This window comes from Panthera pardus, unplaced genomic scaffold (genome assembly GCF_024362965.1).
Source record: "Panthera pardus isolate Hobbes unplaced genomic scaffold, ASM2436296v1 HiC_scaffold_11, whole genome shotgun sequence".
NCBI lineage: Eukaryota > Metazoa > Chordata > Mammalia > Carnivora > Felidae > Panthera > Panthera pardus.
The window spans coordinates 26,036,448-26,064,370 of NW_026526666.1; the positions used below are offsets into that span (position 1 = coordinate 26,036,448).

General features: G+C 40.4%; 1 protein-coding gene across 9 annotated transcripts in view; it reads right to left on the bottom strand.

The window, feature by feature from the left end:
• RWDD3 (RWD domain containing 3) overlaps positions 1 to 27,521 on the bottom strand; it is a 147,637-nt gene extending 120,116 nt beyond the window's left edge. For 5 of the 9 annotated variants that reach the window (XR_008418509.1, XR_008418503.1, XR_008418514.1 and 2 more), the window contains exons 1-5: positions 15,380 to 15,492; positions 8,040 to 8,527; positions 5,962 to 6,077; positions 5,727 to 5,863; positions 3,005 to 3,096 (exon numbers count right to left, since the gene is read on the bottom strand). Coding sequence is in view for 4 of the 9 variants with exons in the window: in XM_053892144.1 (XP_053748119.1) it covers positions 5,749 to 5,863; positions 5,962 to 6,077; positions 8,040 to 8,527; positions 15,380 to 15,464 (804 nt within the window). In the remaining 5 variants the exon portion in view is untranslated. Of the gene's footprint in view, positions 1 to 3,004; positions 3,097 to 5,184; positions 5,864 to 5,961; positions 6,078 to 8,039; positions 8,528 to 15,379; positions 15,493 to 26,869 lie in introns of those variants that run through there. The other 4 variants (XM_019457578.2, XM_053892144.1, XM_053892145.1 and 1 more) reach the window with 4 other exon arrangements.
• Between the last annotated feature and the right edge of the window lie 402 nt (positions 27,522 to 27,923).

Here is a 27,923-nt window from a genome sequence, read left to right on the forward strand (position 1 = left end):
AAAAAAATTAAAAAAGAAATGTCCATGGTGTAGATCTATAGTATATCATGGGCACTGGCTAATGGATTGGCCAGGGAAATCAGTCACTTTGAAAGAACTAGATCAGAAGACTAATGACAGAGATCTGAGGCAGATATATATGAATGGACCCCTCAGGATGAGCATAAAATATGAGAATATTTACGTCCCATGTGATGTTTATAAAAGGACAACCACTGCAGAGAAAGCCTTCACTGATTAAATGGACAGGCTAACTCATTCTGTAGACTTCAGTCATCCTCTTTCCCTAGCACCCCCGTGCTTGCTCAGTGGGCTCTAATACAAAGCAAATATGGCAGCAGGGATAGAAGTTATACATGGGCTCAGCAACATAAAATTTCTCTCCCCAATATTGATCTTGCTGTTATCACTGCTGAGTGCCTAACCTGCTATGAACAGAGATCAATGCTGAGCCACCAGTAGGGCCTCATATCCTGGGAGACACTACTGCCTCATGACTAGTTAATTACATTGGATCTCTTCTCTAGTGGAAGGGCCAGCAATTTGTCCTCAGAGAAATACTTATTTCAGTTATAAATCAGAAGTTCCTTTCTATAATACTACCAACCACAATATTATAGATGTTGTGAGAGCACAATATAATTTCGAAGTGAAAAATTCATTTCACAACAAAAGAAATGTAGCAATGGGCTCATGACTATGAAACGTATAGGCCTTCCATGTGCCAAATCTCCCAGAAGTGGCTAGCTTGATAGAATAATATAATGACCTACAAAAGAGTCAGTTATCTGGCTAGCTAGAAGACAAGACTCTGAAAGTTGAGGTGCTATCATACAATACAAAGATGTACTTTGAATCCGTGATCAATATAAGATATTATTTCTCCCACTGCCAGAATACATGGGTCCAGAAATCAAGGAATTAAAATAAGATGGATTTCTGTATTATACATATAATCCACTCACAAAATTTTTATTCCCAACTCTGTAAACTTGGGCTATGCTGGTTTGGCAGTCTTAGTTCTCATGGAAGGAATGTTTCTACCAGCCACACAAAATGGTTCAAATGAATTAGAAGGTGAGACTGACACCTGAATATATTAGGCTCCTTAGAACACTAAATGAACAAGCAAAGAAAGAGGTTCGCAAAATGGCAGGGGTGATTGATCCAGATTACTACAGGAAAACTGGGCTACTGCTACACCATGGGGTGACAAGAACTATGTCAAGAGACCAGGGAATACCTCTTAATATTTTTTGTTCAATAGTCAAAGTTAATAAGCAACCCAACTCCTGAAAACGTAGATCCTTCCAAAATGAAGAGTTGGCTACCCTACTAGATAGAGAGCCTTAACTAGAGAAAGTGCTGACCAAGAGCAAAGAAAAATGGAGTAGAAGGAGAAGTTATAAATATCAGCTACAGCTTCAAGATCAGTTATAGAAACAAGTATCAAAGTACTCATGCAAATTTGCTTCATTGCTTGTTCTGTGTATCTTTGTATATATTAACTGTCTTTCCTTCCCACTTTCCTCAAGTTTTTCCCTTTCCTTCTCTCAAGTTATATAAGAAAGGTTGGTAGCGGTGAACTTTACAGTTTATCTTCAGGTTACAGAACATCCAGGTGGGATTGTGACTGAACAAGAATTAACACCAGGGGCGCCTGGGTGGCTCAGTCGGTTAAGCATCTGACTTCGGCTCAAGTCATGATCTCACGGTTTGTGAGTTCAAGCCCCACATCTCTCTCCCTCTGCCCCTCCCCCATGCTCTCTCAAAATACAGAATTAAACGTCAAAAAAAAAAAAAAAAAAAAAAAGAATTAACACCAGTGAGTCTAATAGTAACTGATGGGACCTTATTTCTCCACTTTTGGGGGGAAAGTTAAAAGTCTTCATTTGTACAGAAAAAAATAGTTAAATCTGATAGAAGCATAAACCTGTACTTGTACAGAAGTTTAAATGTGGGTAGGGAGTAGGTGTGAATGCTTAAAAGCTAAAAGGGAAGGCTGTGCTGGTTACTTACTATAGGCACACAGGTCTCTCCCCTCTCACTTCACACACACACACACACACACACACACACACACATATCCATCCTCCTACATTTTGTGGTTCTCCTGGGGTCAGGTTATTCAAATGACATTTCCCAGACTTCTTTACCAGGTGGATTCCTGTTGAGTTTGCTCAATAGGAGGCACTGCTGGGAACTCTGCTAGTGGTACAGGTTCCAGCACTGTGACAGCTGTTGGCATTTGCTGCAGTGGCAGCAAGTGGCAATTCCAATAGACCAGAGATAGTACCTATCAGCAGCGGTAGCTCTGGGACCAACTACAATAGTCTTTAAAGTGCAGCAGCAGGTAAATGTTTCATAATTTCTAAACGCTGAGTAGATCGCCCTCCCCTCTTTTTTTCTTCTCTGTCACCTAGCTCCACTCCCTCTCCTTTTTGCTCTTTTGGTCTTCTAACCAATTCCTGTTTTAGATTCACTGTTTCAAATACCTAGGCTGGTTTCTGGGTTCCTAACTGCACTTTAACTAATGAACCATTCTTGAATTCTTAATATTTTTCAGTTCTAGAATTTCTATTTTTGTTTTGTTGTTTTTCAAATATAAATATAGCATGTCACCTTTCACATTTTCTAATTCCAGTTCCAAGTTTGGCTTTTATCTCCTGGAACATACTAAGCCTGTTTCGTGATCTATGTCTAATAACTCTAGCATGTAGAGTCCCTGTGGTTCTATTTCTATTGTCTATTATTTCTGTTGTTTCTCATTAATAGTATCTTGTCTCTTCATGAGTCCAATTATCTCTGATTATTTGAATACTGAATTTTAAAATTACTTATAAATTTGACACCTAGGATAATGTTATCTGATTCCAAAGAAGACTTAGAGGATATGGGGCATTAGAATCATGGACTACCCTAATCCAAATTCAAAGCTTAAGACATTCTGGACCTAACAGAACCCACCAACTTTAGCTATAGTACTAGGACAACTAGTACTTACTCTCACAGTGCAGTCCTTCAGGGGTCCCAGCCCTTGGCCCCCCATCTTCTATCTTCTGGAAGTCCTAATTAGCTTTTCAGAAGTACCTCAAGCTGAAAAGAAAGCATCAGGGTTTTAGTAAAATCTTCCTCTAGTTAAGAAAATAAAAATATAAGAAGATAAAAAAAAATCTTCCTCCAGTTAAGAAAATACCAGAGACTCTTACAGACTTTTTGCACATGATTTTAAATTTTCTTTTATTCAGTGATCATCAAATTAAATTCATATAAATCTCTAACACCGTCAAGGTTAGTTTTACATTCCAATGTGTATACATTTGTGAAAGACTTAGATGTGAACATCCACAAAAAAAAAAAAAAAAATCAAAACCAATACTTTTAAAACATTTTAGCAAATAGAAATGTAATTAATTTGGAGAAAGTCATTACCAACATTCAATTTTGCCTGATTCAAGCTCTTCTCTAGGGGTGGAAGGTCAAATCTGAAGATAAGAGTTTGAAGGAGAACCATAAATTAAATCATGGTGTGGCAAACACTTGAGCACAGAAGAGTCAAGGCAAAATGAAGCACTCGCAGTTCTCTTGTGATAAAATTCAGACCCAGCCTCCTACTACTGCTACTGCTACAACCTTGATGGCAGTAACTTTTAATCCCCTCGTTTAGTTAAGTCAAAGAAAGTGGTAATAACGTCCAGTCCCAAATTTTCAAGCCTATTTTCAGTTTAGCATATCAGTAGCCTAGTGTCTCCTTGCCATACCGTTCCCATAGAACAACCTAACAACATTTACCAGTTCTCCAGGAAAAAAAATCACAAATATCCTTGAATGAGATAAAATGAACCGAAAATCCCCCTTCGCTGGAACCCCATAAAATGATCATTAGGTAGGAATAACTTAATTGTAAGGGTGCCTGAAAAGTGAGACAATCAGACTGAACCACCACGATGCCAGAGCAACGCTGTCAAGGAACACTACCGGCATGCTCGAACGTGCCCTCGCTTATGCCTCCCATCGGTTAGGATTTTATAATTACATCACTGTACTTCATAGATCGCAGGGAGAGGGATTTGTGTGGCCTTTCCTCCATCACTTGGCCCCTTATTTCAGAAGTACAGTTGGCTTTGTGAACACAAATATCCTTTCTGAAATGTAAATGGCTCCTTACACTTGTTAGAGATTTTAATGCAAGCTTTTATTTTCTGGTGTCTTCTCTTCTTCTTTACTATATAGTAAAAAAATATATATATATATATATTTTTTTTTTATTTTTTTTAACGTTTATTTATTTTTGAGACAGGGAGAGACAGAGCATGAACAGGGGAGGGTCAGAGAGAGGGAGACACAGAATATGAAGCAGGCTCCAGGCTCTGAGCTGTCAGCACAGAGCCCGACGAGGGGCTAGAACTCACGGACCACAAGATCATGACCTGAGCCGAAGTTGGCCGCCCAACCGACTGAGCCACCCAGGCGCCCCCTATAGTAAATATATTTTAAGATTATCATACTTTAACAGATTTCCTAAGAAATAAAATAATGGTATCTTGGGGCGCAGTCGGTGGTTCAGTCAGTTAAGCGTCTGACTTCAGCTCAGGTCATGATCTCGCTGTTTGTGAGTTCAAGCCCCGCGTATGGTTCTGTGCTGACAGCTCAGAGCCTGGAGCCTGCTTCAGATTCTCTGTCTCCCTCTCTCTCTGCCCCTTCTCTGCTCACATTCTCTCTCTCTCCCTCTAAAATGAATAAACATTAAAAAAAAAAATTTTTTTTTTTTTCAACATTTTTTATTTATTTTTGGGACAGAGAGAGACAGAGCATGAACGGGGGAGGGGCAGAGAGAGAGGGAGACACAGAATCGGAAACAGGCTCCAGGCTCCGAGCCATCAGCCCAGAGCCTGACGCGGGGCTCGAACTCACGGACCGCGAGATCGTGACCTGGCTGAAGTCGGACGCTTAACCGACTGCGCCACCCAGGCGCCCCTAAAAAAAAAAAAAAATTTTTAATGGTATCTCTGTATCATTTCCTCCATCCAACAAGTCAAGTTCATTTTGTGTGAAAGTTTTCCCCTTGTAAAACCAGAAGGTGAATTTTTCAAAAAAGAATTCTAATTTAAATAGACTCTCTAGTCCTGTAACTGGCAGGTACTGTGCTATCTGGGACCTCAAAGAAAGCGATCATAAATCAAGTTCTACAGAACTTCTTTGATTTTATTCAAGCTAACAATTCATGCACTTCCACAAAGAAATCAGTGTTATATTTTTCTTAACATTCAACTTAAAACATTAGATATAATAAGCTGAATAGGGGAAAATCGTGATCAAATGCTAAAAATGTAAACATGAGAAAAAGTAAACACAAAAACAAACCTTTAAAAAAATTCATTTAATTACAAGAAAATTAGCCAGAAAATTGCACAGTTCCAAACAAATCTGCTATACAAACACAAGGGCTCATTTACCATCATCATCTTATATTTATCTTGCAAATAACATTCCATCTATTGAACCTAGTCTTTGCTGGCAAAAATTAGAATACATGGATGTTTTTACTGTTTAATATTCCATAAGCAAAATTGGGTTTTGTTCCTGAAGTTAGAATGGTAGCTATCATTTTGCTTCAGAGAAACTTTAAAATTGTTCCCTTGTGAGGATTTCAATTAGCCATTCCCAAAACCCAATGTGAAACACAAAACAAAACAAAACAAAACAAAGAACCACTGCTATCTTACTAAAAGATTCCTGTCTTCCATTTCATTTTACCAGCCCAAGCACAAATTCGGAGAAAAGCTTCTTAAGTCCTGCAGTTTCAAATTCCTTTTGTAACTCATCCAACGATGAATACTCTTTGACTTCAAATGCCAGAAACCTGCATTATACAAGAGAAACTCATGAATATGCCTAGATTTGTCAGAGTATAATTATCGATTCAGTTACTTTTCGTTCTGCAATAGTACTAAATTATACCTTTTGTGTTCTGTCTGTACTTTTGTTTCAAACAGTACACTAATCATTTTCTCTTTGCATTTCTTTCCACTTGAGTCCACATCTACTTTGGAGGTTTTCTGAAGAATCAGGTATTCCTAAATGATAAATCAGTACATTAAAAACAGATGCTACTCTGAATCTCAAAGTCCTAGTTTCAAAGGAGCCATAAATCTGCAGGCTTATTTTCCTACGTAAAGAGTACCCCCTTTCTGAATCAAGCAATAAGAGGGCTATGGTGTCTTTCTACACTAGGCAGCATAATGTGCTGGTGGAAGGATGCAAACTACACAGGTTTAAATCTGGACCATGCAGCCTACTAGATCAGATTCCAGTCTGGCCACCTACACCCTCTGTGCCTCAGAGCCTGCTCCATGACATGGTACTCATAACAGCACCTACCTCATGGGAAGCTGTGATGGTTAAATGAGTTAATACATGCAAAGCACTCAGAGAGGCTGCCACACACAGCTATGGCACAATTAATAGTACCAACTACTGCCATTAATGTCACTACTTCCATGTCTGGAGGAGGTTAACAGGCACACAGCACTTGCCATTCCAAATGGCATGGCATCTATAAATATGTACCTGTAATTCTCCACCCTGATACGCAATCTTAGAAAATCGAACAGAGATATTTACATGAAGTGGCATTTTAGGGAAAGCTAATAATAATAATAATAATAATAATAATAATAATAATAATAAGGACTCTTTAAAAAGTGTAATTTCTCTACATTAGCAAAGTTCGAGTCAAATGAATAAATACTTGCTAATTGATTGATGGATCCAATCTGCAGAACATCTGCAGAACAGCTGCGCTTAGACTAACGTTCCTGAGCTGGCTTAAAGAAAAATCTGAGACTTTCAGGGAAATACGAACACGGAAATTAATTTGTATTCATTTTGTCAGTCAGTAGTTTACTTGAAATATCAAGTTTTGTAGATATACTATAAATCACCTTAAAACACCTGGCTCTTTGGTCAGACCTCAAACCAAGATTTAGATTAAGCTTTAATTATTTGTGGTATCTGTATGCTATAAACCCAGCACTCATCCGGTTAACCAAATACCAATTACGTATTGTGATAAGCGCCCACCCTAAAAAAAAGCTAGGTAGTTATTTTACAAATCTTTCAGATTATAGGTTGTGCAAGCTTAATCGGTTTTGAATAAATTCAATTGTAAGTATTCTTGACCCAACCTATCTGAAAGCACAAAACCTATTAAGTGATTTGTAGCACTTTCAAGATATAAAATATAATAAGCAGCTTTCCTTGTCTGGTACCACATAAAACAGGTGAGATGAGTTGAGAATTCGAACTTGGAAAATCTGAAGATGATGATTTTGAAAGCAGCTGCTGAGACAAGTCATGTGGAAAGCAAAAGTTAGGTGGGTGGTGACAAGCTGACAGCCCTAACGATTCTACTTCCACTAACACTAAATCCTCCTTAGGAAGGACCAGCGCCTCTTTCCAGGTATTAGAGGAGCCAAATTAAAGTGTCAGAATGTGTTTTTAACTGCCAAAAAGTTTAACCTTTCACAGACTACCCACAAATAGACACCGTGCTGTGCCAAAGAATGAAATACAAACACGCACAAACTTTTCGTGCACATTTATAAAGTTAAGGCTCAAAGCTAATTACAAACATTCATGCACCACAGAGATCTTTTTTATAACCCCTTACTTTTGTTATGCGGAATGATTTTTTTTTTTAAGTTTATTTATTTTTTTGGGAGAGAGAGTAGGAGAGGGGCAGAAATAAAGGGGGACAGAGGACCCAAAGCGGGCTCTGTGCTGACAGCAGACAGCCTGATGCAGGGCTTGAACCCAGGAACTGTGAGATCAAGACCAGAGCCAAAGTCAGACGCTTAACTGACTGAGCCACCCAGGTGCCCCTGGAATGATTTTTCAAATATCATCTACTTATTCAAGCTTTACAAGTTTGTAGATATAATTAGAAGTTAAAGACACTCTTAAGAAGATAGAGATCCATTAACACCATTTTGGCAGAAAATAGCCAAATTCATACTCAACATTAAACTTTCTGGCACCTTGATATTGCTTCGGTCTCCTTGTAGTAAAATCAGTATTATTTTACCCATGAACATCAGTCTTCCTGTCAGTTGTAGATCAGAAGCCCACTTCTCAACAGTTTGGACATATTTGGTCTTTGCTCTCATGTGATCTAAATGCAAAAGAGTCATCCACAGTCCATCATCCACAGTCGTGCCTGTTGCAAAGGTACACTTTTCACGGCCACTTCCAGTTTCTGGTTGGTTGAGGACGTGCCTGAGATTGTGCTGAATCCAGAGAACCAGCTCATGAACCATAGGTTCCGACAAAAGGTTCTCTGCTTGCTTAAGTAACTTCTCTTTCACGGTCATGGACTGGGCCCGGGTCAAGTGTTCCGAGTGAACCGAGATGGCAGGTAGACACGACGGGTAATTTACCGGTAAGTGGAACAGCAATTCTAAAGGTACATCCTCACCCATAAGTCCTTCAGCTTTTGTGAGAATTCTGAACACGGTCCCATCTGTCTCTGGAAAGCACCCAAAAATAATTATTAGCTATACATAATGTGATTTGAATGGAACACTAAGAAGTCAAAATTTGTGTTTCCAGATCTACTTATTTTTCATGAGAAAACTTGAGTTATTTTGCGAAGAGACACATAATACTAAGCGAGCTGTGAATTACAGATGATCTCCTTCAGCCATACATATATACTCATGGATTCATGCATACCAGCACCCAGGACTTCTCTGGCATTTACACCAGCTATTGCCCCATTTTTATTCAGATTTCCCAGAGGGTTTCTCATCACAAATTTTTTTCCCACCCAGACCTAGTTATAATTCTGGAAACTCGTAATAAACTCATATGAACATTCAGAGAAACAGTATTGTGTATATATAAAATCAGTAATTAATTAAAAAGTGATACAGTACGTTCAAGGAAGGTCACTTTGGGGCAAATTCAAGTCAAAGCAAACACTGGGATGCTGTGTGGTTGCAGGGGCAGAGAAACCGATGACTGTGCATGATACAGTAACTGCCCGGCCCTGCTCTTTTCTTACTTCAAATATATTAGTATCAGTGCAACATGAAGGTAGCAAGATGAACTAAAATGGGGCGGACATCAATTCAGCCCTTTCTGGCTCCAGAAGGAGGAGGGGGGAAGCACACACAGGATAGGAGATGAAACACTCTGCTCTCTTTCAGATTTGCTCCACTTCACCCCTCTGATGTGTTCCACACCACTTCACCCCACTTTTCAAAAAGTTGATAAAACGTCAGGCTGATTCATTCTGCAGGGGGCAAGCAGCACACAGATCAGAAGAGCAGAGTAGAAGAGAACTGGGTGCAGACGGATCTCTTTGAAGCCGACTTGCCTCTCTCTACCCCTACTTCTTTCTCCACACGCCCTCGTTCCATTCTCCTTCACAAGAGAGGCAGGCAAACCTTTCTCATTTTCATACCTGGATTGCTGCCCCACAGCCTCAACAACTGGAACCTGAATGTGTCTCCCTTAAGAGAACCAAACGGAACATTAAAACGGCTTTCTAGCCATCTGATCCCATTAATACAGAAGCTGTTGTGACAGACATTGATTCATACAGGACCAAACAGATCTGCTGCACAGAGGTTTTTGTCGTGTTTTGTTTTTTGTTTTTAATAGACTCTTCAGTATCAGCTGCAAAGCACTACTATTTTAAGACACCACCCAGAAACACGAATGGTAACCATTATAAAGATTGTATTAAAGTGATACAGCCAAAATTTGTTGACATACGAAAAATGTGTACTGTATAAAGAAAAATTCTCTAAATTTTAGTACATTCCTCTACGATCCATCACATTTCTCAAAACCCTTGTTTCTTCCGGCCAGTTCCTCATTTTTAAATATTTTATTATTAAATAGAGTCCATATATGTCAGATCAGTACACTTCACTATGTGAAATGGGCATTATAAATACACCTACAGGCAACGTATAACCATTAGGCTGAATAAACTCTCCAGAAAACCTCTAGGGAGCCCAATTTTTCTCTCGAGGGGAAGCTTAACTTTTGAAGATCTTCATACATTCATCAGTCAACAAATATTCACCTAAAATCTGTCTTATGATTCCCATGGTACTTTGAACTTATTTTGTGGTACTTTCATACCAGAATTACTACAGTTGAACCAAATGAACTATTTTCTTCACATTGGAATATCTCAATTTTCTTTTTAGACAACAACCAAGAAGTAATTTTACAAGTTATAAGAAACTTTTTAATTTTACAGTTACACAGCTCTAAGCATTAGGTGGCTAGCTCGTCACCATGGGTCTCACAGGTGCAGAAGTCACTGCTACCTGTGCGAGACTGAACAATGGTCCAACGATGCATGTGTTCTGATCCCCAGAACATGGCAAAAGGGCCTTTGCAGATGTGATTAGGTTAACGAACCCGAGACGGGCACAAAATATAACACAAGTGTCCTTATAAGAGTAAGGAAGAGGGAGATTGTACCACAGAAGGCAATATAGTCACTGAAGCCAGATACCATGATGTCAGCTTTGAAGACAGAGGAGGACCATGAGCCAAGGGGTGCAAGAAATGCAGCTATAGAAGCTGGAAGAGGCAAAGAAATGGATTCACCCTCAGAGTCCCCAGTGGGAACACAGCCCTGCTGACCACTTGATTTTAGCCCAGTGAAAGTGATTTCAGGCTTCTGACCTCTGGGACTATAAAAGCAAATATGTGTTTTAAGACACCACATTTTCAGAAATTTGTTACAGTTGCCACAGGAAACTAATACTATACCTGTACCCATAAAGCAAGCTTTTCCGTTCTAGCCAGGATCTCTTTCTGACAAAACTCTGAAACCCACAGTGTTCTCCAATCCCTGTCATATAAGTACCCACTGGTTCCTCCCCAGTGCAGATAACCAACTGACAGAAACAAGCAGTCCAGGGAGAAAGTATGAAAAGGCTACTGAGCTGGCCATTCAAATCCTTACCAATTTTCATTTTCCTCTCCTAGTAATTTTCTGGTCCCAGTCAGCAAAAAGAAAAGCAATGGGAGAAATCCTGACTTGTCTTAGAAAATTGTAAAATTATTGGTTGTATGTTTAGAAGAAAAATTGCTTTGAGTCTTTCAAAAACTGGAAAGGATTAACATTCTTCCTAATTGGTCTTCTTGGTGACACTGGGGCTGCAAACTAAAATTACACAAAATGATATTATCGCTGCAGGAAAACGAAAAGCCCAATAACATACACCACTCTGCTGATATAATAAAATTACATATTCTTTTAAAAACTCATTTTCTTCCTAAAACTCTAGAAGTATGCATATTACCCCTCCATTTCATATCTGCCTTGGTTTGTACATGCAACTAAACTGGGTGTCTCTCAAGTCAGAATTTTTCATGTAACCACATGTACTGTCAATCTGATTTTCTCGTTAAAAAAAGAGATTCAAAAAACAAAGTTGTCTCTATCTGCTTTAAGATTATTAACAGCTTAGAAACAGCGATTAACAGAAAAATAATCATGTTCTAAATCTAATGCTAAGCTCTGCCATTCCCTGGCCTCAAAAAACTCATTATTAAGTTTAACTCACAAATTCATCATTGTCAATAAACACCTATGCCCTAGAAAACTTATGCTTGCCCTAGAAAACCAAAATTTTCCGAAGTCCCAAGACGATTTTAATCTAAAGACCCCACCAAAAGATGTAGGTCTTGCCTCTGGTTGAATTAACAAATTCCCTAGTCTTTTTTTTTTTTTAAATAAGTCACTCTGCCTTATAATAAGTGTATCAATTTCATAAGTAAAACGCAAACTAAAATAGGTTTCAAACCTTATTCTTCCTTACAAATACATGAAAGAAATTATATACCTAATCACACTCTAAACAACAGAAATTCAAACTAGAAAAGCTGAACACCGAATTCCACAGCAATGTTACTTTTAAGGCTTTCCCCTACTTCATAGTCACACAGGAGAAACTTAGTAAATGCTGTCCAATAACAGAAGACATCAGAAAGTGTAAACAATCTAACAGAAGTTCTTCAAGATTCATTTAGACTCATTAAGAAACCATATACAACTGGCTTTCCTTATACTTGATTTTTATTTTTCAATTTTTAAATATCCTCAGAGTAAGACTTTGTTCAGAAAACCGGTAAGAGGCCCCCAGTATCCTCTGATACTTCCCTGCACAGGGTTTTCTTTCCTCTTGCTCCCAAGCAGCTCACCACAAGCATGCGTCCCCCTTGTGCTTGTTTTTATGTTACAGCTGGGTTTTTAGGTGTTTAAAATGTGGTTAGAGAAAAAAGGAAAAAGGGAAACTAAAAATAAGGGAAGCTAAAAGTGGCAATCCCATCCTTTAGAAGTAAAGTTCAAGGCTGAATTGGTTTTACAGAGGTGAGCTCAGTACTGACAAACAGCAGGAAACAGAGCTGAGCAGATTTAGAGGGGTCAGTGGGTGACAGTCATGATTCATTTTGCAAGAGGGCCCAATCCAATCTGAACGTGAGTGTTAGCAGAATACAAAAATTCACTCTGAAGCTACCGTGCAAGCATATTATATGCTATTGAGTCTTACATACCTCCCATTTTACAACTTTCTGATCCGCAAGATAATTTCTAGAAATACAACTTCACATATAATGAGCACCGACTACAGCAATACAATCTGTGACCCTCAAGTATCTCATCAGGAAAATGAGGATTTATAACAGTATCACTCTCCTCTGATCGGTGTGCACGCATATACATGCACAACACTCCCCTTCAGACTCATTCCGAACAAAAGTTGGGTCATACCCATCTCTTTTCTCTGGGTGCTCATTATTGCTCTTTCACAAGTGTTATCCTTGCTAAGAATTATCTTCCTCACGCAGCAGCCCCATTACTATCAAGGAGTATGATACAGTGCAAGGGTCCATACATTCTGGTGCCAGGTGGCTACTTAACCAGCAGCCTGAGCATCTGTGAACTTCTCGATGCACTTGAAGTATCAGGTACATGGTAGGTGACTCCATTAAATCTGGCACCTGGACCGACTGCACTGTACAGGGAAGGGCAGAATATTCCTGATTTGGTCTACCCACAGCCCTGCCTAGTAGACAGGAGTGTGAGGGTTTACATAATTCGTACCCGTAAGAGAACAGTTATACCTGATGCCTCTTACTGTAAGCTTACTATAACCTTTGTAAAGACGCCATGTGCTTAACTTCCCTGAAAATCCCAGCACAAATTAGGCCAACTTAACTGATTCCAGTGATTCAGCCTCTTCAATCTCAAGGCCTTTTAGTTGACCCTCGGGTTGACAGCCTAACCCTTCCTGGGCTACCTCATACAGGAAGTACAATCCCACCCACAATGTCCCATGATGTTCTCCTGATTCCAGTGGCAACAAGAAGCAGCATATTTGCGGGGAGGCCAGAAAGGAAGTGATGGTGTTAAGAATATTCTGGTATCAAGCTTATACCCTCCAACCCAAGCTAACAGTGACTATGAGAATGGCAGCCAGCAGCCCACTGTATGTTTATTGTGGTCTGTTAAAGAAGTCCTTACCTTACCCTGAATTCCCAGTTGTGAACATCAAACATCCCTATTTGAGTCACTGAATTGTTCTATTCTCCAACGAACCTTTCAGCAACAAAATGTCCTAAGTTGTTACACTGAATTCTTTTATAATTCAATTACTTATTGATGCCAGAACGCTGAATTAAATTAATTAGGAGGCATGGCTTGAAAGTCATGCTCAATTTAACAGCAGATAAAGGGTCCACAGTGTTCTCACTATTAAGAAACTGCTTTCTTTCTATGCTGACTTTTTTGGGTTTTTTCTGACCTGTTGGCAGCGTCTTACGCTCAGCCCCACTACTATTTCATCCTCTTGGAGGTGTGATGGGAAACCATATGTTCATTTTTCCAGGCTATTCCCAGCTGAGTCATAATGAAGGAACTTAGGAAAACTGATGATCTCTCAAATAGCCTGCCTCAGACAGAAGTAATTACCAATAAAAAGAGACATGGAGACAGTAAGATGATGAGAAATTATGAATGCTATCCAATAAGAAATGGGATGACAAGAAAACACTACAGGTAAATTCCTTCATATGGATTATAAAGCTAGATTATCCGAATTGCTTCACAGTGTCTGGAACAGAGCAGTGGTCACACGAACACAGGTGATGCAAGGAAGAATAAACGAAAAGGCCCAGCTCTGGCTTCCTGTGTGAAGAGGCCACCAGACGATACCAGGAAACCTTAGTCCTAGATGGCTTTCTCACAACACCCAGACCATTTTTAGACTACCTACTTAAAGGTCAACCAAGTTATGGCCACAAAGGCAATTTTAATAGCTGCTGAAACATAACAGAAGGCTGAATCCCATGCCAAAAAATGTACATAATGTATTTAAAATCTAAATGAAAACTGAAAATTATCTGCATCACTGCACTTTTTCATAATCTGCAGTTTTGATTTTTACTTAACAGAAGTCACAGACAGGGACAGAATTAGCTTTAACTATCATCAACAAATAGCCAAAAGAACCTTTCTAGACTGTAAGCTCCTAGAGGGCACGGGCGGTGTCTTTGAAACCTTGTCAGTGTTTACAGGGAATCAGTGTTTACACTGATAAATACAGTGTAATTTACACGTGTAAATACGTGTAAATACAGTGTTTACACGTGAGCTGATGGTTCGAGTCCCCAAGAGCAACAGACAGCCACCTTTCAGTGGACTAGAAAAAAGCAAAAAAGCAATCAACTTGGAAACATGACCGAGAAAACGTTTGGATAGAGCACTGGGCGAATTCAAAAATTCATTTCACATTTACTGACTACCGTATGCCTGGCACTGTCCTGGGGCCGTGGAGTTTTGTGATTACGTAACACACAGGGTGCCTGCCATCCCGTAAGCTGGGACACTGAATGCCCAGATGGAGTTAAAACCATGGCGAATGACCTGAAGGAAATAATGCAGAGCTTACAAAGCACAAAATGCAATTTGGGGCGGCCGGGTTTAAGCAGAAGGTGGCAGGGTAGGCCTCTTTCCAAGGTGAGATCTAAAGTCGATACAGGCGGCCTGGGAAGCGCGGGGGGAGCGCGCTCCGGGAGCAGGGCCCGGCGCTCGGCCGATGCCAGTGGGGCGGGGCGGGCCGGCGAGCGCTTCGCGCCACTGTTCACGTCGGAGGCGGGGGGGGGGGGGGGGGGGGGGGGGGGGCGGCTCCTCACTCTCCCGCCAGCTCCCACACATCTCCGGTCCCGAGGCGGGTCGTTCCGTCCTTCAACTAGCCGGGTCCCTCAGAGCGGGCCCCGGGGCAGGGAGCCCAGTCACGGTGGTGGGGAGGAAGGGCGCCCGGCCCCTCCGGCGCGGGGTAGTCACCTGAGTGGCTCAGCACTTCCCACTCGCCGGGCCCGCAGAAAATCGCGGCCAGGGCCGAGAGCTCTTCCTGCGCTGACTCCACCATGGCCACCCCGCCGCCGCTGCCGCCGCCCCTCCCCTTCCGCCGCCGCCGTCCCTCCCTCCATGGGCCCCGAGCGGTGCGGCTGGGCAGCCACTGGGGGGCGCCCCGCGCCTCTCCCGCGCGCTGGACCGCGAGGGGACGGCGGCGGTAGGAGTCCTGCCCACAAGCTCCTGCTGGTTGACTCGGGACGCGAGGCTCGGTCGTTCTGGGGGTACTTTTCCCGGAGGCCTGCGGCGATCGTGCAGCTCACCCGTTGCTTTCCTGACAGAGGGAGGAGGCCTCCCGGCAAAGCCCAAGATCCCCTAAATTTAGCCCAGGCTAAAGCTTTGAACGCCCACCATTCCCTCACAGACTTGGCCTTAGGCTGCCTGGGTAGAGAACAGTCTGGGCGAAAGGAACTTTGGCGATTAGGGAGATAAAAACAAGCAGGAAAGTGACCAGCGGGGAGGTGAGCCCTCGTCCGGCTCAGAATTGAAGTAGGTGTTGGGGACATGAGAGGTAACAGAGCAGGTGAGACTCTGTCCGATGAAGCTTGCAGTGACCCTGGCAGCGTGGGACTCCCGGAAAAGGCCCCGGGGCAGTAACAACCCCAGATGCTGAGCTGTAACTGGCGCTGGGACTCTGGACCAGGGCTGGATTCCTGGGACCTCTTTCTCTCAACCCGGCAAAAGCAGAGGGCTGGACCTGCCGGTCCTGCCATTCTACGGATGTTACTGGGGTGGTCCTGGATAGGCCTCTTAACGTCTTCACCTTCCCCATTTGTCTCCTGCCTTTACAGAGGATAGCCCAGACTCCTTGGTCTTTGGGGTACAATCAAGTGTGTAAATGTAGCAATCGCTGGCTTTTCAGTATTATTCATTTTGTGATATTCGATGCTTACAAAACATGTGACTCTTAAAGCTTAATAATGTAATGATCATCCTTGAATCCAGCACCTCAGTTTAAGAATTTGAGCAATACCAGTAGGGTTTTAGAATTATCAATCCCTTTTGTTCCAGTTTTGATTTAGTGAACAAGAAGATTACGGTGATCCTCTGTGATAGTTCTATCAGTCAGCATGTTTGGTTTGTCCTTTTGTTTTTCCAAATAACAATTTAAAATTTTGCAATGCCAAGAAGTAGCTGGTCTAGCTCTTGGAAGTTCCACAATTTTTGTTTGTATCAGGAATAACATTTTGTAAGATAAATCAGAGAATTTAGATGGCTACACAGTGACTCCTGTCACTGACCTACAGATGTCACAACAAAAGGGACTGGTTTTAAGATTCTGAATCCATGTTACCATCCTCAACATCATTACCACTGTTGCTAAAGAGGGATTTTAAAAAGGAAAGATGCTGACTTCCAAAAACAGAAAGGAAATCTAACCAGATAGACTGCGGGAGAAATGCATTTCACAGGATGCCTTGCCATGGGATTTCTGTGACCCCAAGTAATTAAGAGCACTGCCATGCACATAGTTGGAAAGTTTATTTAAACTCACAATTATCTCTGAGGTGGCCAATTTGTTTAATAATAATTTTTTAAATTTCTTTGAGTTATTTCCAAAATATCAGCAGTGCAGTAGGTTCATAACTAGTTTCTAAGGAGTTTGGTGAACAAAAGAATAAATTGTTAATTTAACATATCACTAAGTTATTTAATTTTAAAGTCTAATGTCAGTATTAAAATACAAATATTAGTTATTTGACTTATTAAAAGTGGTCTATAAAAAAATCAAATAGTTCATATCTTTTTTTTTAATTTCCCAAATTCAACGTAAGTGATATGAGTGAAGTAATGTGAACAGCAAGACTCCGGTTGTCAGAAATATTAGGAGACAATCAGGAAGGCTGCTGTCAGCTAGGATTCCATGAAATTTATGTAAGAGTACATCAATCTATTCAAAATTTTCTTGTCAATAGGTTTCTTCTTTGCTCTTCCTTTCTCTGTTGATTTCTTAACCTGCTTTTCATCCTCCATTTAGCATGTTTAAATAAAAAAGAAGTCGATGTGAATGTCTTTTAAATTGACACTATCCTAAGGCCCTGAAATCCCATGAATAAGTTTCTACTCTCTGACATTTGGAAATAATCATCACAGAGAAAGTATAATGTCAGCTTGATATTTCTCACACTATGAAAATATCAGCTACATGTCAAATATCTAAAGCCTACCTTAATGTAATAAATTTTCTTGTATTCACAGGCTACTGAAAATTCTAAATATTTAAATGTGGAATGAATGTCTAGACATGTGGATGAATGTCTAGTTAGATCACTGTCTCTTTCTCTGCCTCTCTCTCTGCCACTTCCTCTCCCTCAAACAGTGTATGGGTGGCTAGAATATTATTTATACATACAACTTTTCTAAATAGTTGTTTTCCCAAGACCATAAGGAGGAAAAGTTTTCAATCTTTCATCTCCAGTTAAAACCACTAGCCCAGGAGATAGTTCCTTTAACTTCTCTTGGAAAACACTTCTATTCACTTTATCGTGAGTAGTGTGTAGATCTAAATACTCACTCTGTATCTGAAATTTTAAGTCAAACCCCACTTGGGCATAGAAGTGGAACACACAATTTTAAGAGTATTAGGAGAGGGGCGCCTGGGTGGTTCAGTCAGTTGAGCGTCCAACTTTGGCCCAAGTCACGATCTTGTGGTTTGTGAGTTTGAGCTTTGCATCCGTCCCTCTGCTGTCCTTGTGGAATCTGCCTTGGATCCTGTCTCCCTCTCTCTCTGCCTCTCCCCACCTCTCAAAAATAAACATTAAAAAAAAAAGAGTATTAGGAAAGGTTGGTTAAACGTTAGTATCATGTTAAAAAAGCTAAATACTGAAGTAATGAGACGTGGTAAGGAAAATGATCATAACTATAAGACAAGTAAAAATGCTTTTAAGAACCACCAAGAGGATTGTACACTTGAAACTAATATAACACTGTTAAGTTAACTAACTGGAATTAAAATAAAAACTTAAAAAGAGAGAGAGAGAGAAAGAACCACTTAAAGAACAAAAGAGGCATTAAATGCCAACATGCTAAATGAACCTGAACTTCAGTTAAGTTGTGCTACTGGTTTTGTCTAAAGAATTTCTGTATTTTTCTGTATTTACTTATTTCACAAAAAGTTCTTGGGCACACCTGGACTGTTGACTGCTCTGGCCCTAAGAGCTGAGTGTTTTGAAATATAGAGATGAAAGCAACGAACCTTGTTCTCAAAGACTTCAGTCTTCGGTTAGCTGGGTAAACACAATGAGCGACAATTACAGGTTCTTTCACCACATTTCCATATTGGTGCGAAGCTTAGTATCAATAGGTGAAAGCAATGGGTGTACCTCCCACAAGTTCCCAGAGGAGGAATATGTTTGTAACGCTTGGGAACACTGTAGGTTTCCAAAAGCACACAGAGTCAGTTGTGTTGATTGGCCATAGCTCTTTTCGTTCTGTTACAGTGTGAAAGTCAACAACTTTATTTTTCACCAAGATAACAAAATAAGAGCAAATAAAATCCATGAGAATTTGACAGTGACTCTTATACCATTTTGTGGCAAGATCTGCCTCTACCAGGTCCAGATAATCTGTACTTACTCCAAAAGATTGGTTACACTCTGCCTATGAAAAACACGCTTGATTCTTATGCATGAGTGATAGCAAAACAGTTCCAGCTTGCTTTGTGGGAAAACATCCACATGGCCCAGGTCCACAATGCCTTATCAATTTATAAAAACAAGTCTTCAGTACCATTAGGGTTTTAGAGTTTGTATAGTTAAAATAACATCCAATACTTAACTTTGGCAATTACTGTAACTGGATTCCTCTTATTAATTATATTTTCTCACATTGTACTACCAATGTAGCCAGTTTTTATTATGAGGAAAGGGGGGGGGGGTAGTTTGGAGACTATGTGACTTTTTAAAAATCCTTCCTTTCAGACTCATAAAGGGACTATAAATGAGGAAACTGCCATTTTGGCAAAATAGATTCTCTGTGGTTGAAAATTGAAAGAGGGAGGTAGATCAAAGAACCACATCTATGGGAAAATTAGACCTGGATTTCCTTTTTTTTTAAAAAGTGGGGGACCTATAGGCAAAAGATGTATTAGATACAGAGAGAGGGAGGGGACAAGGGAATGAGGGAGAAAAAGAGGAGTGGGGGAGGAGCAAAGAGCTGGGAAATAGGAACACTTCAGAAGATGATACAAAAAGGATGATTTTTTATGAAGTAAAGAAGAACATGAGTTAAAATTTGGCTTTATTTCTAAAAGAAGAATATTGCTTCATCTGCTTTTTAAGCAACAGAGAGACCTGAAAACTTCATTTGGAAATAATATGCGGTCTGAGATTTGCTTCAAAATAATGTAGGAAGATGGGGAGAAGCTAGAGTGTGGATGTGGCTGAGTTGACCATAGATTAATAATTGGTGAGGCAGAGTTTTGGTGCAGAAGGATTCGGTATTTTATTCTGTCTACTCTTGTGTATTTTATATTCTCTACAATAACAGTTAATTTTTAAAATGTATTCAATAGAAAATATGTCAGATATTTGAGTTTTGCATACTGCTCATAAGGAAAAAAAGAACAGAAAAAAAAGGGAGGAAATAGGAGGGAAGGGAAAAGAAAAGAAGATAACAGGTTCTAAAGTTCATACGTGTGTTCACATACATGTGTTCAACAAATGTATGGCTTAGGATTCATTCCTAAGAAAAAGCATAAAACCTGAAACTTCAGTGCCCTTATCAAGAGACAAGTGGTTTTGTCTTAAAGGTTCAAGAGGAGGGAGGCAGGCAGCGCTGGGGTACCCCGCAGCGTAGGGACCTACTGTCTTTCCCTTCGGTGGCCCTACCCTGCACAGCTTTGATCCCCCGTGCATGCCGTGCTGTGCTGCAGGGCGGCCATCGGAACTCCAACCACCAAGTCTATATCTGGGCAGGAGAATAGGATTCTGTCCAATCTATTTGACTGGAATCTAGTTCCATGACCACTCCCAGCTAAAAGAGAGGTTGGAAAATGTCATTTTTACTGAGAGGCCATGTATCAGGCGAAAAGTAGAGGAAGAAATGAACTATTATTATTATTATTATTCCTTTCTTATTATGGAGAAAGGGAAAATATTGGGAGGCAGCTGGCAGTCCCCACCACATCAAGTGGAGTTTTAGTCAAGAGATTAAGTTGTCACACACATAATTTACCCTTTTTCCATCCCTTGACCGCGACCACCCCTCACTGTCTGTCTCATTGTCTCGTTTTATTTTTCCCATAACATTTACCATTATATGAAATCAACTTGTTTATTTGTTTACATGTGTCTCGTGGTTGCTCCACAGAAAACAGGATCGGTGCCCCACCAGCACCACCAAAGTGGTTCAGATGTACAAAGTGATGAGGACACACATGCACCAGGAGGGTCTGAAAGGGTTTATTGTTCACATGCTGAGGCTTTCTGGGAAGAGCGGGGCAATTCAAAATGGCCTAACTGAAGGCAGGGACAAATGGCTCTGCTGTTCACTGTGGTTAGGGGGTGGGTCCGGGGTTAGAATTCTCCTGTGCCTCCCTGGGGTTTCTGTGGCCTGAACAAGAGAGGGAGTGCCCAGACTTTCTTACCCACTTGTCTGGAGGTGGAACAGAAGAGAAAAGGGAGGGCTGGGGCTTGAAAGCTGTCAGCAGCCAGACATCAAAAACAGAGTCTGACCCGCTGATTGTCTGTCTCCATGAGAATTTTGATTTCCAGGAAGCTCGGGGCCTTATCAGTCTTGTTCACCTCTGTACCCTCCATGCCTAAAAGAGTGCCTAGCAAATTAGGAATTCAGTGAGTATTCGTGATACAAATAAGCTCACTGCAAAGTGTATCAACTCTTTATACAATTTCTTATTCAACAGAGTTATGGAACACCTACTATATGCTAGTGACTTTAGGAGCTCTCAGGCATTCCCTGACTGAATAAGACACAGTCACTGTCCTCCAGAAGCTCCAAATCCAGTTTGGGAGAGGCACCAACCTTTCCTGGAACCAGGCGATAAGCGTCCTGCCAGGTAAACTGAGAGCTTTCAGAGAAGGCCGAGGAGTCCTGGTTTGGCCATTATGTTAGACATTCTCCAACATAGGCTACAAGGAGGAAAGTTGGAGTACAAAATGGCTGGAAGATAAAACTTTACTTTCATTCAGTAAGCATTTATTGAGCTCATTACGATGTGCCTAGTATTATGCCAGGTCCCACGGAGATGGTTTTTGACACAGACCTCTCAGAAGTTGTAGTGGAGTACAGGTGATAGGTTTTGAGAGGTAAGTCATTTGGTAATCTGCAGTCTGTTGAAATCATGGGAGTAGGTGAGATTCTCTGCCTGCATCTCAAGAATTTCATAATGACAGTGATGTATTTCCCAGCAATTGGAACAGAGAAGCATTGGTTTGCTAGTGTTTCTAACACAATCTGGATCAAGACAATAGTCCCTTTGTGGTAGGGTTTCTGTATTTCCCTACTGTTTTCACTTTTCTGTTTTGTTCTATTTTCTATGGAGAGACAAACCAAGTCAAGAAAGCAGGAAAAAAAAATTCCTTTGTGGCACCTTTATCACTTGGAAGGGACCCTTTTAAGGGTCTCCCTTAGAAATACAAAAACGATCTTAGAATAGGAAGGTTGAGCTGGAATACTTGGTCTATTGTTTCAGATAAAAATCCTGCTGTATTTATGTGATTCTTATTGCTGTTTGAAACCTTAATTGGCCAGTAATTTCTTCACTGATAGCTTCTTTAGTTTTAAAAGGAACTTTACACTTTAAGGAGAAGCATAGCCAGGGTTCCTACTATTGGGATCATATTACCAAATACTTTGTCCTGTCTCCTCTCTCTTTCTCATAAGATACTTTCCCACCTCTTTGCCTGGTAAATTCTTACTCATTCTTTACATCTGAATTGCACCTCTCCCTCTGAGTCTGAGTTGAGGGCCCACCACTTATCGTATTTACACACTTGCGAGACTGCATTGTAATTGCTCACGTGTCTGTAACTCCAGTAGAGTATGACTTTCATGAGATGAGTAATAGACACTGTGCTTGTCCTAGCTCTCTGGACAGTGATTGACTCTTTGCTGGGTGGACAACTTATGAGCCCTGACTCTGTCCAAAATTGTCTTCGATTCTGGTCTGGCTATTCCATCTTTGGTTGTATCTCCAACATTGGCACAGTGGCTGGCATTAAAAGGCATGCAATATTTGTGGAATAAACCAAGAATGAGTGAACCCAGAGTTAGAGTGTCAAAGTAAATAGACTGTAGTTCATTTTTTCTTATTACTTCTACTCCGATTCCCACCAGATTTTATTAGCCCTTGAGCATGTAAATACACATCAACGATTAGGCAAGCAGATTATTACCTGTGTCTTTACTGGGATCACATTCAGAGTGATGAGGTAACGGGCAATAAAGAGTGGATTATTCCTACTAATACCCAACAGTTTCATACAGGAAAGTGAACGGGAGAAGTATATTATCACCTTTATAGTAATTCTATGTTTGAGTAATAGTTCCCCACAGTTGACACTTCACTTTATCATATGCAAATAAAAAATAAATTTTAAAGTAATTATCACAGCTAATATACAATATAAAGCTTTGAGACTGCTGGGCTGTCTGGAATTCATAGGGTAGGTAAAACTATATAGTGTTTATGTCCTGAACTGAAATGGGACACTACATGGTGCCTGATCCAGCCTGGCTAAAAATATATCATATTTCCACCTGTGTGTGTGACTAGGGTATGTATTTTATTTACTACTCAGTTAATATTAATCATTTAAAAAATAACAAAGTCACCTGAAGACAGGCTAGTTGTATATAACAACATAGATGTAGTAATTAAAATTAAGTTACTAAACTGAGATTTTTTACCCTATAACTCATGATCGCTTAAGTTTCTTTTCTTTTCTTTTCTTTTTTCTTTTCTTTTCTTTCTTTCTTTCTTTCTTTCTTTCTTTCTTTCTTTCTTTCTTTTCTTTTCTTTTCTTTTTTCTTTTCTTTTCAACAATATTTTGTTGACCATGATTTAAGTTAAAAGACCATGTTATGTTGAAGGGGACCAGAGCTAATGACTGGGGAGGGGCCCAGGGAACTTTTTTGTCATGATAGAAATGTTCTCTTTTTTTTTCTTTTTCTTTTTTAAGTTTATTTATTTATTTTGAGAGAGACAGACACAGCACAAGTGGAGGAGGGGCAGAGAGAGGAAGAGAGAGAGAATCCCAAGCAGCGCAGCACCCAATGTGGGGCTCAAACCCACAAAGCTGCAAGATCATGACCCGAGCTGAAACCAAGAGGATACCCAACCGACCGAGCCACCCAGGTGCCCCAGAAATGTTCTATTTCTTGATTGGGGTGCTGGTTACATGAGTTTATGCCTTTTAACTGTACCTTTTTAGACCTATGCATTTTATTTTATATATAGTATATCTCAGTTTAAAAAAAAAAAGAGTACTGGGGGAAGAAGACAGGTTAGTAAGTTCATAATACTTTTTTAAGACTCTTTTTTTTTTTCCTGAATTTGAGCTGAGTATGCCCTCAACTTGAAAACCGAACGAAGTTGTTCTTTTAAAAATCTTTAAGCCTTGCTGCTGCTTGATCTTTATAAGAACAAATCATGACAAGAAAAAGCTGCAGGTTTCGAGTGTCTTCTATGGCACCAGCTTGTCTCCATGAGTAGGATGCTAATAGAACTGAAGAAAACCACTCCTGCACTTAGGGCAAGTTGTTTTTAGCCTAAAATTCAGCCTATCATTCCCTGTTGGTGTACAAAAAAGAAAATGTGATTGATAAAAGTACCCTTCATTTTATATGGACTAAAGAGGAATTATTCAAATATTTTTTAATGTGCTGAGCAAGCTCACTATTTCAAATAATTTTATAGAGACATTTTTTTCTAAGTGAGGGACCTGTAATGACATGGGCTATCTACCATTTGTACCTCAATTCTTAGATGCACATATTTTTCACATTTTAACAACTCTGAAGATGAGAATTTTGATACCACTGATGGCACTTTGCATTGGCTATTGGCCAGGCAGCCGACATCGATATGGCTTGCACATGCATTAATTTGGATGTTTTCCTTGATCCCACGATTTCTGACGAGATCATGAAAGCAGCAGTCTCAGAACTTGCAGAATGGCAGGATGGTATTAGCAATTTGGGAAAAACTCTAGAACACTAGTGTTAGTGGAAGTGACTTCTTTAAAAGAAATGCATCTCACTGATGCTCTTGATGGAATAAAGGATGATACATGTGGAAAAACACAAGCATGGATGCCTCTGACTTGATATGTTGATTCACAGTCATCAGACACAGAATGTGAAGGAGTTTCAGGAATATTTTAACCGGTTTTTTGCTTATAGTTTCCTTTTTATGTATGCACAATAGTGGTATTTGATAATGTGTCTAAATAGGTCTAAAAAAGCTTTCTCAAGAAGTATAAAGAAAAATTCTAAGTGATTAGAACGTGAGCTGTAGTATAGTTGGCGGCATATCTTATTTTTTAATGGTGCATAAAATAATGGCTTATCTTACAAGTGATGGCATCTTAGATGCCATTAAAGCTGATCTTTGCAACTTTTGTATGTTAGCTTTTCAGCCAGGGAGAGATGAAAGAGCAGGCAGGAAAGAATATTAAATCTATAACAATAATACTATTTATTGAGTAGCTACTATAGGCCAGTGTTACGCTAAGTGCCTTATGTATATCAATACATGTAATTCTCCCCAAAAAGTCTGAGAGAGAGTTATTGCTGAACTGACTTCTGTCTGTTCAGAGCCATTAAATAGGTAAATTTGCAAAGCTGAATTTGAACTTAGTTTTGATTGACCCCCAAAGCTCTCGATCTTTGTATAGTAACTTCTTCGCCTACCTCTCCCCCATAACAGCACTCTAGTCATTTTTTAAAAGTAATCTCTACACCCAGGGGCACCTGGGTGGTTCAGTCGGTTGAGCGTCCGACTTCAGCTCAGGTCATGATCTCTCTGTCTGTGAGTTCGAGCCCCGCGTTGGGCTTTGTGCTGACAGCTCGGAGCCTGGAGCCTGCTTCCGATTCTGTGTCTCCCTCTCTCTCTGCCCCTCTCCCGCTCATGCTCTGTCTCTCTCTCTGTGTCAAAAATAAATAAACATTAAAAAAAATTTTTTTAATAAAAATCATCTCTACACCCAACATAGGGCTCAAACCTACAACCCTGAGATCAAGAGTCACATGCTCTATCAACTGAGCCGGCCAGGAGCCCCGGCACTCCAACTAGTCTTAAGGGTTAAGTTGCTTCAAGTTTATGCACTCCTTGCTTGCTTGCATTCCTTGGTCTATAGTGGAACTAACTTCCCTTCCTTGAGATTTGCAGACCACTGGCCTTGAGGAGTGAAGGACCAGACTTTGCCAGAAAATAAGGCTTGACTACATTTGTCTGACGACAGCTGTCATGGCTGCCACCAACTCTGTTCAGGGTCAGGTCAACATACAACTCATTGCCTGGACACCTGCTTCTCCTGCCAGTAGTCCCCCTCCCTTTTTCCATGCCTTCCCCCTTTAAAACCCTCTGGCTGGGGTGCTTGGGTGGCTTAGTCAGTTAAGTGCCTCCGACTCCTGATTTCAACTCAGGTCATGATCTCATGGTTCAGTTCATGAGTTCGAGCCCCACGTTGGGCTCTGCACTGACAGTGGGGAGCCTGCTTAGGATATTCTCTCCCCCGCCCCCTGCTCCCTCTCTCCCCTTTCTCAAAAATAAATAAAACTTAAAAAAAAAAGCCTTCTGTCTTCCCCCAGACTGGGAATATTGTCTTGGTAACGTAAGTCCACTATCTTCTCAAGTTGCCAGCTTCCTGAATAAAACAACCTTTCCTTTTCCATCATCACTTCTCTCTCAAGTATTGATTTTGGAACCACAAGCACCCAAACCTGAGTTCAGAACCAGTTCTCTGTTCAATTTGTAATTGTAGAGTAACACCCCTACTCCACCATCCCCAGAAGTTCCAAGTGGAAGCTTAAAGAAAAGAGAGAGAGAGAATGAGAGTCTAGCAGCATTCAGTTCTGTTCAGGCTGTTCTTGAAAACAACTTTATCTTGATTTGGCAATGCAGCTCTTCTTCGATTGTGTGAGATACCCCAGAATCCTAACATCCTTAACACCCTTTCTTTGGCTTAGCGGGTTCTTTTTGGGATTGTATCCCCTGCAACAGAAATCACACTACTGTAACAATTCACAGTTTTAATACATTTACACATTTTACTAATGATAATAAAATATTCCTTCTAACACACCTTCAACCCAAAGTCTGAGCCTTACCTACTTACTTGAGCCCGCATAGGAATGTTTCTGTTACAGCCCAAGCCGCAGAGGCACCTGATTCTTATTGGACTTAAACTAGAGTAGTGCTCCCTTATCTGCAGTTTTGCTTCCCGCAGTTTCACTTACCTGGGTCAACCGCTGTGGACAAGCGATGATCCTCCTTCTGACGAATCATCAGGAGGTCAGTAGTCACCCCATCACCCGTCTAGGTCACTCATCTCACCGCATGTTCTCACGCAGGCATCTGGTCATCTCACATCATCAAAGGAAGGGTGAGTCCCACAGAGCAAGGTATTTTGAGGGAGAGAGACCACATTCACATAACTTTTATTACAGTTATAGCATTATAATTGTTCTAGCATTATTGGCTTGTTAAATTTTTTTAATGTTTATTTATTTTTGAGAGAGAGAGAGAGAGTGTGTGTGAGAGAGAGAGAGAGAGAGAGAGCGAGCTGGGGAGGGGCAGAGAGAGAGGGAGACACAGAATCCAAAGCAGGCTCCAGGCTCTGAGCTGTGATCACAGAGCCTGACTCAGGGCTCAAACTCAAGCACCGTGAGATCATGACTTGAGCTGAAGTCAAAAGCTTAACTGACTGAGCCACTCAGGTGCCCCATATCATTATTGCTTTTAATCTCTTCTTGTACCTAATTTATAAATTAATTTTTTTAATTTTATTCTTTATTTTTAAAATTTACATCCAAATTAGTTAGCATATAGTGCAACAATGATTTCAGGAGTGGATTCCTTAATGCCCCTTACCCATTTAGCCCATCCCCCCTCCCACAACCCCTCCAGTAACCCTCAGTTTATTCTCCATATTTATGAGTCTCTTCTGTTTTGTCCCCCTCCCTGTTTTTATATTATTTTTGTTTCCTTTCCCTTATGTTCATCTGTTCTGTCTCTTAAAGTCCTCATATGAGTGAAGTCATATGATTTTTGTCTTTCTCTGACTAATTTCACTTAGCATAATACCCTCCAGTTCCACCCCGTAGTTGCAAATGGCAAGATTTCATTCTTTTTGATTGCTGAGTAATAGTCCACTGTATGTATATATATATATATATATATATATATATATATATATATATATATACCACATCTTCTTTATCCATTAATCCATCGATGGACCTTTGGGGTCTTTCCATACTTTGGCTATTATTGGTAGTGCTGCTATAAACA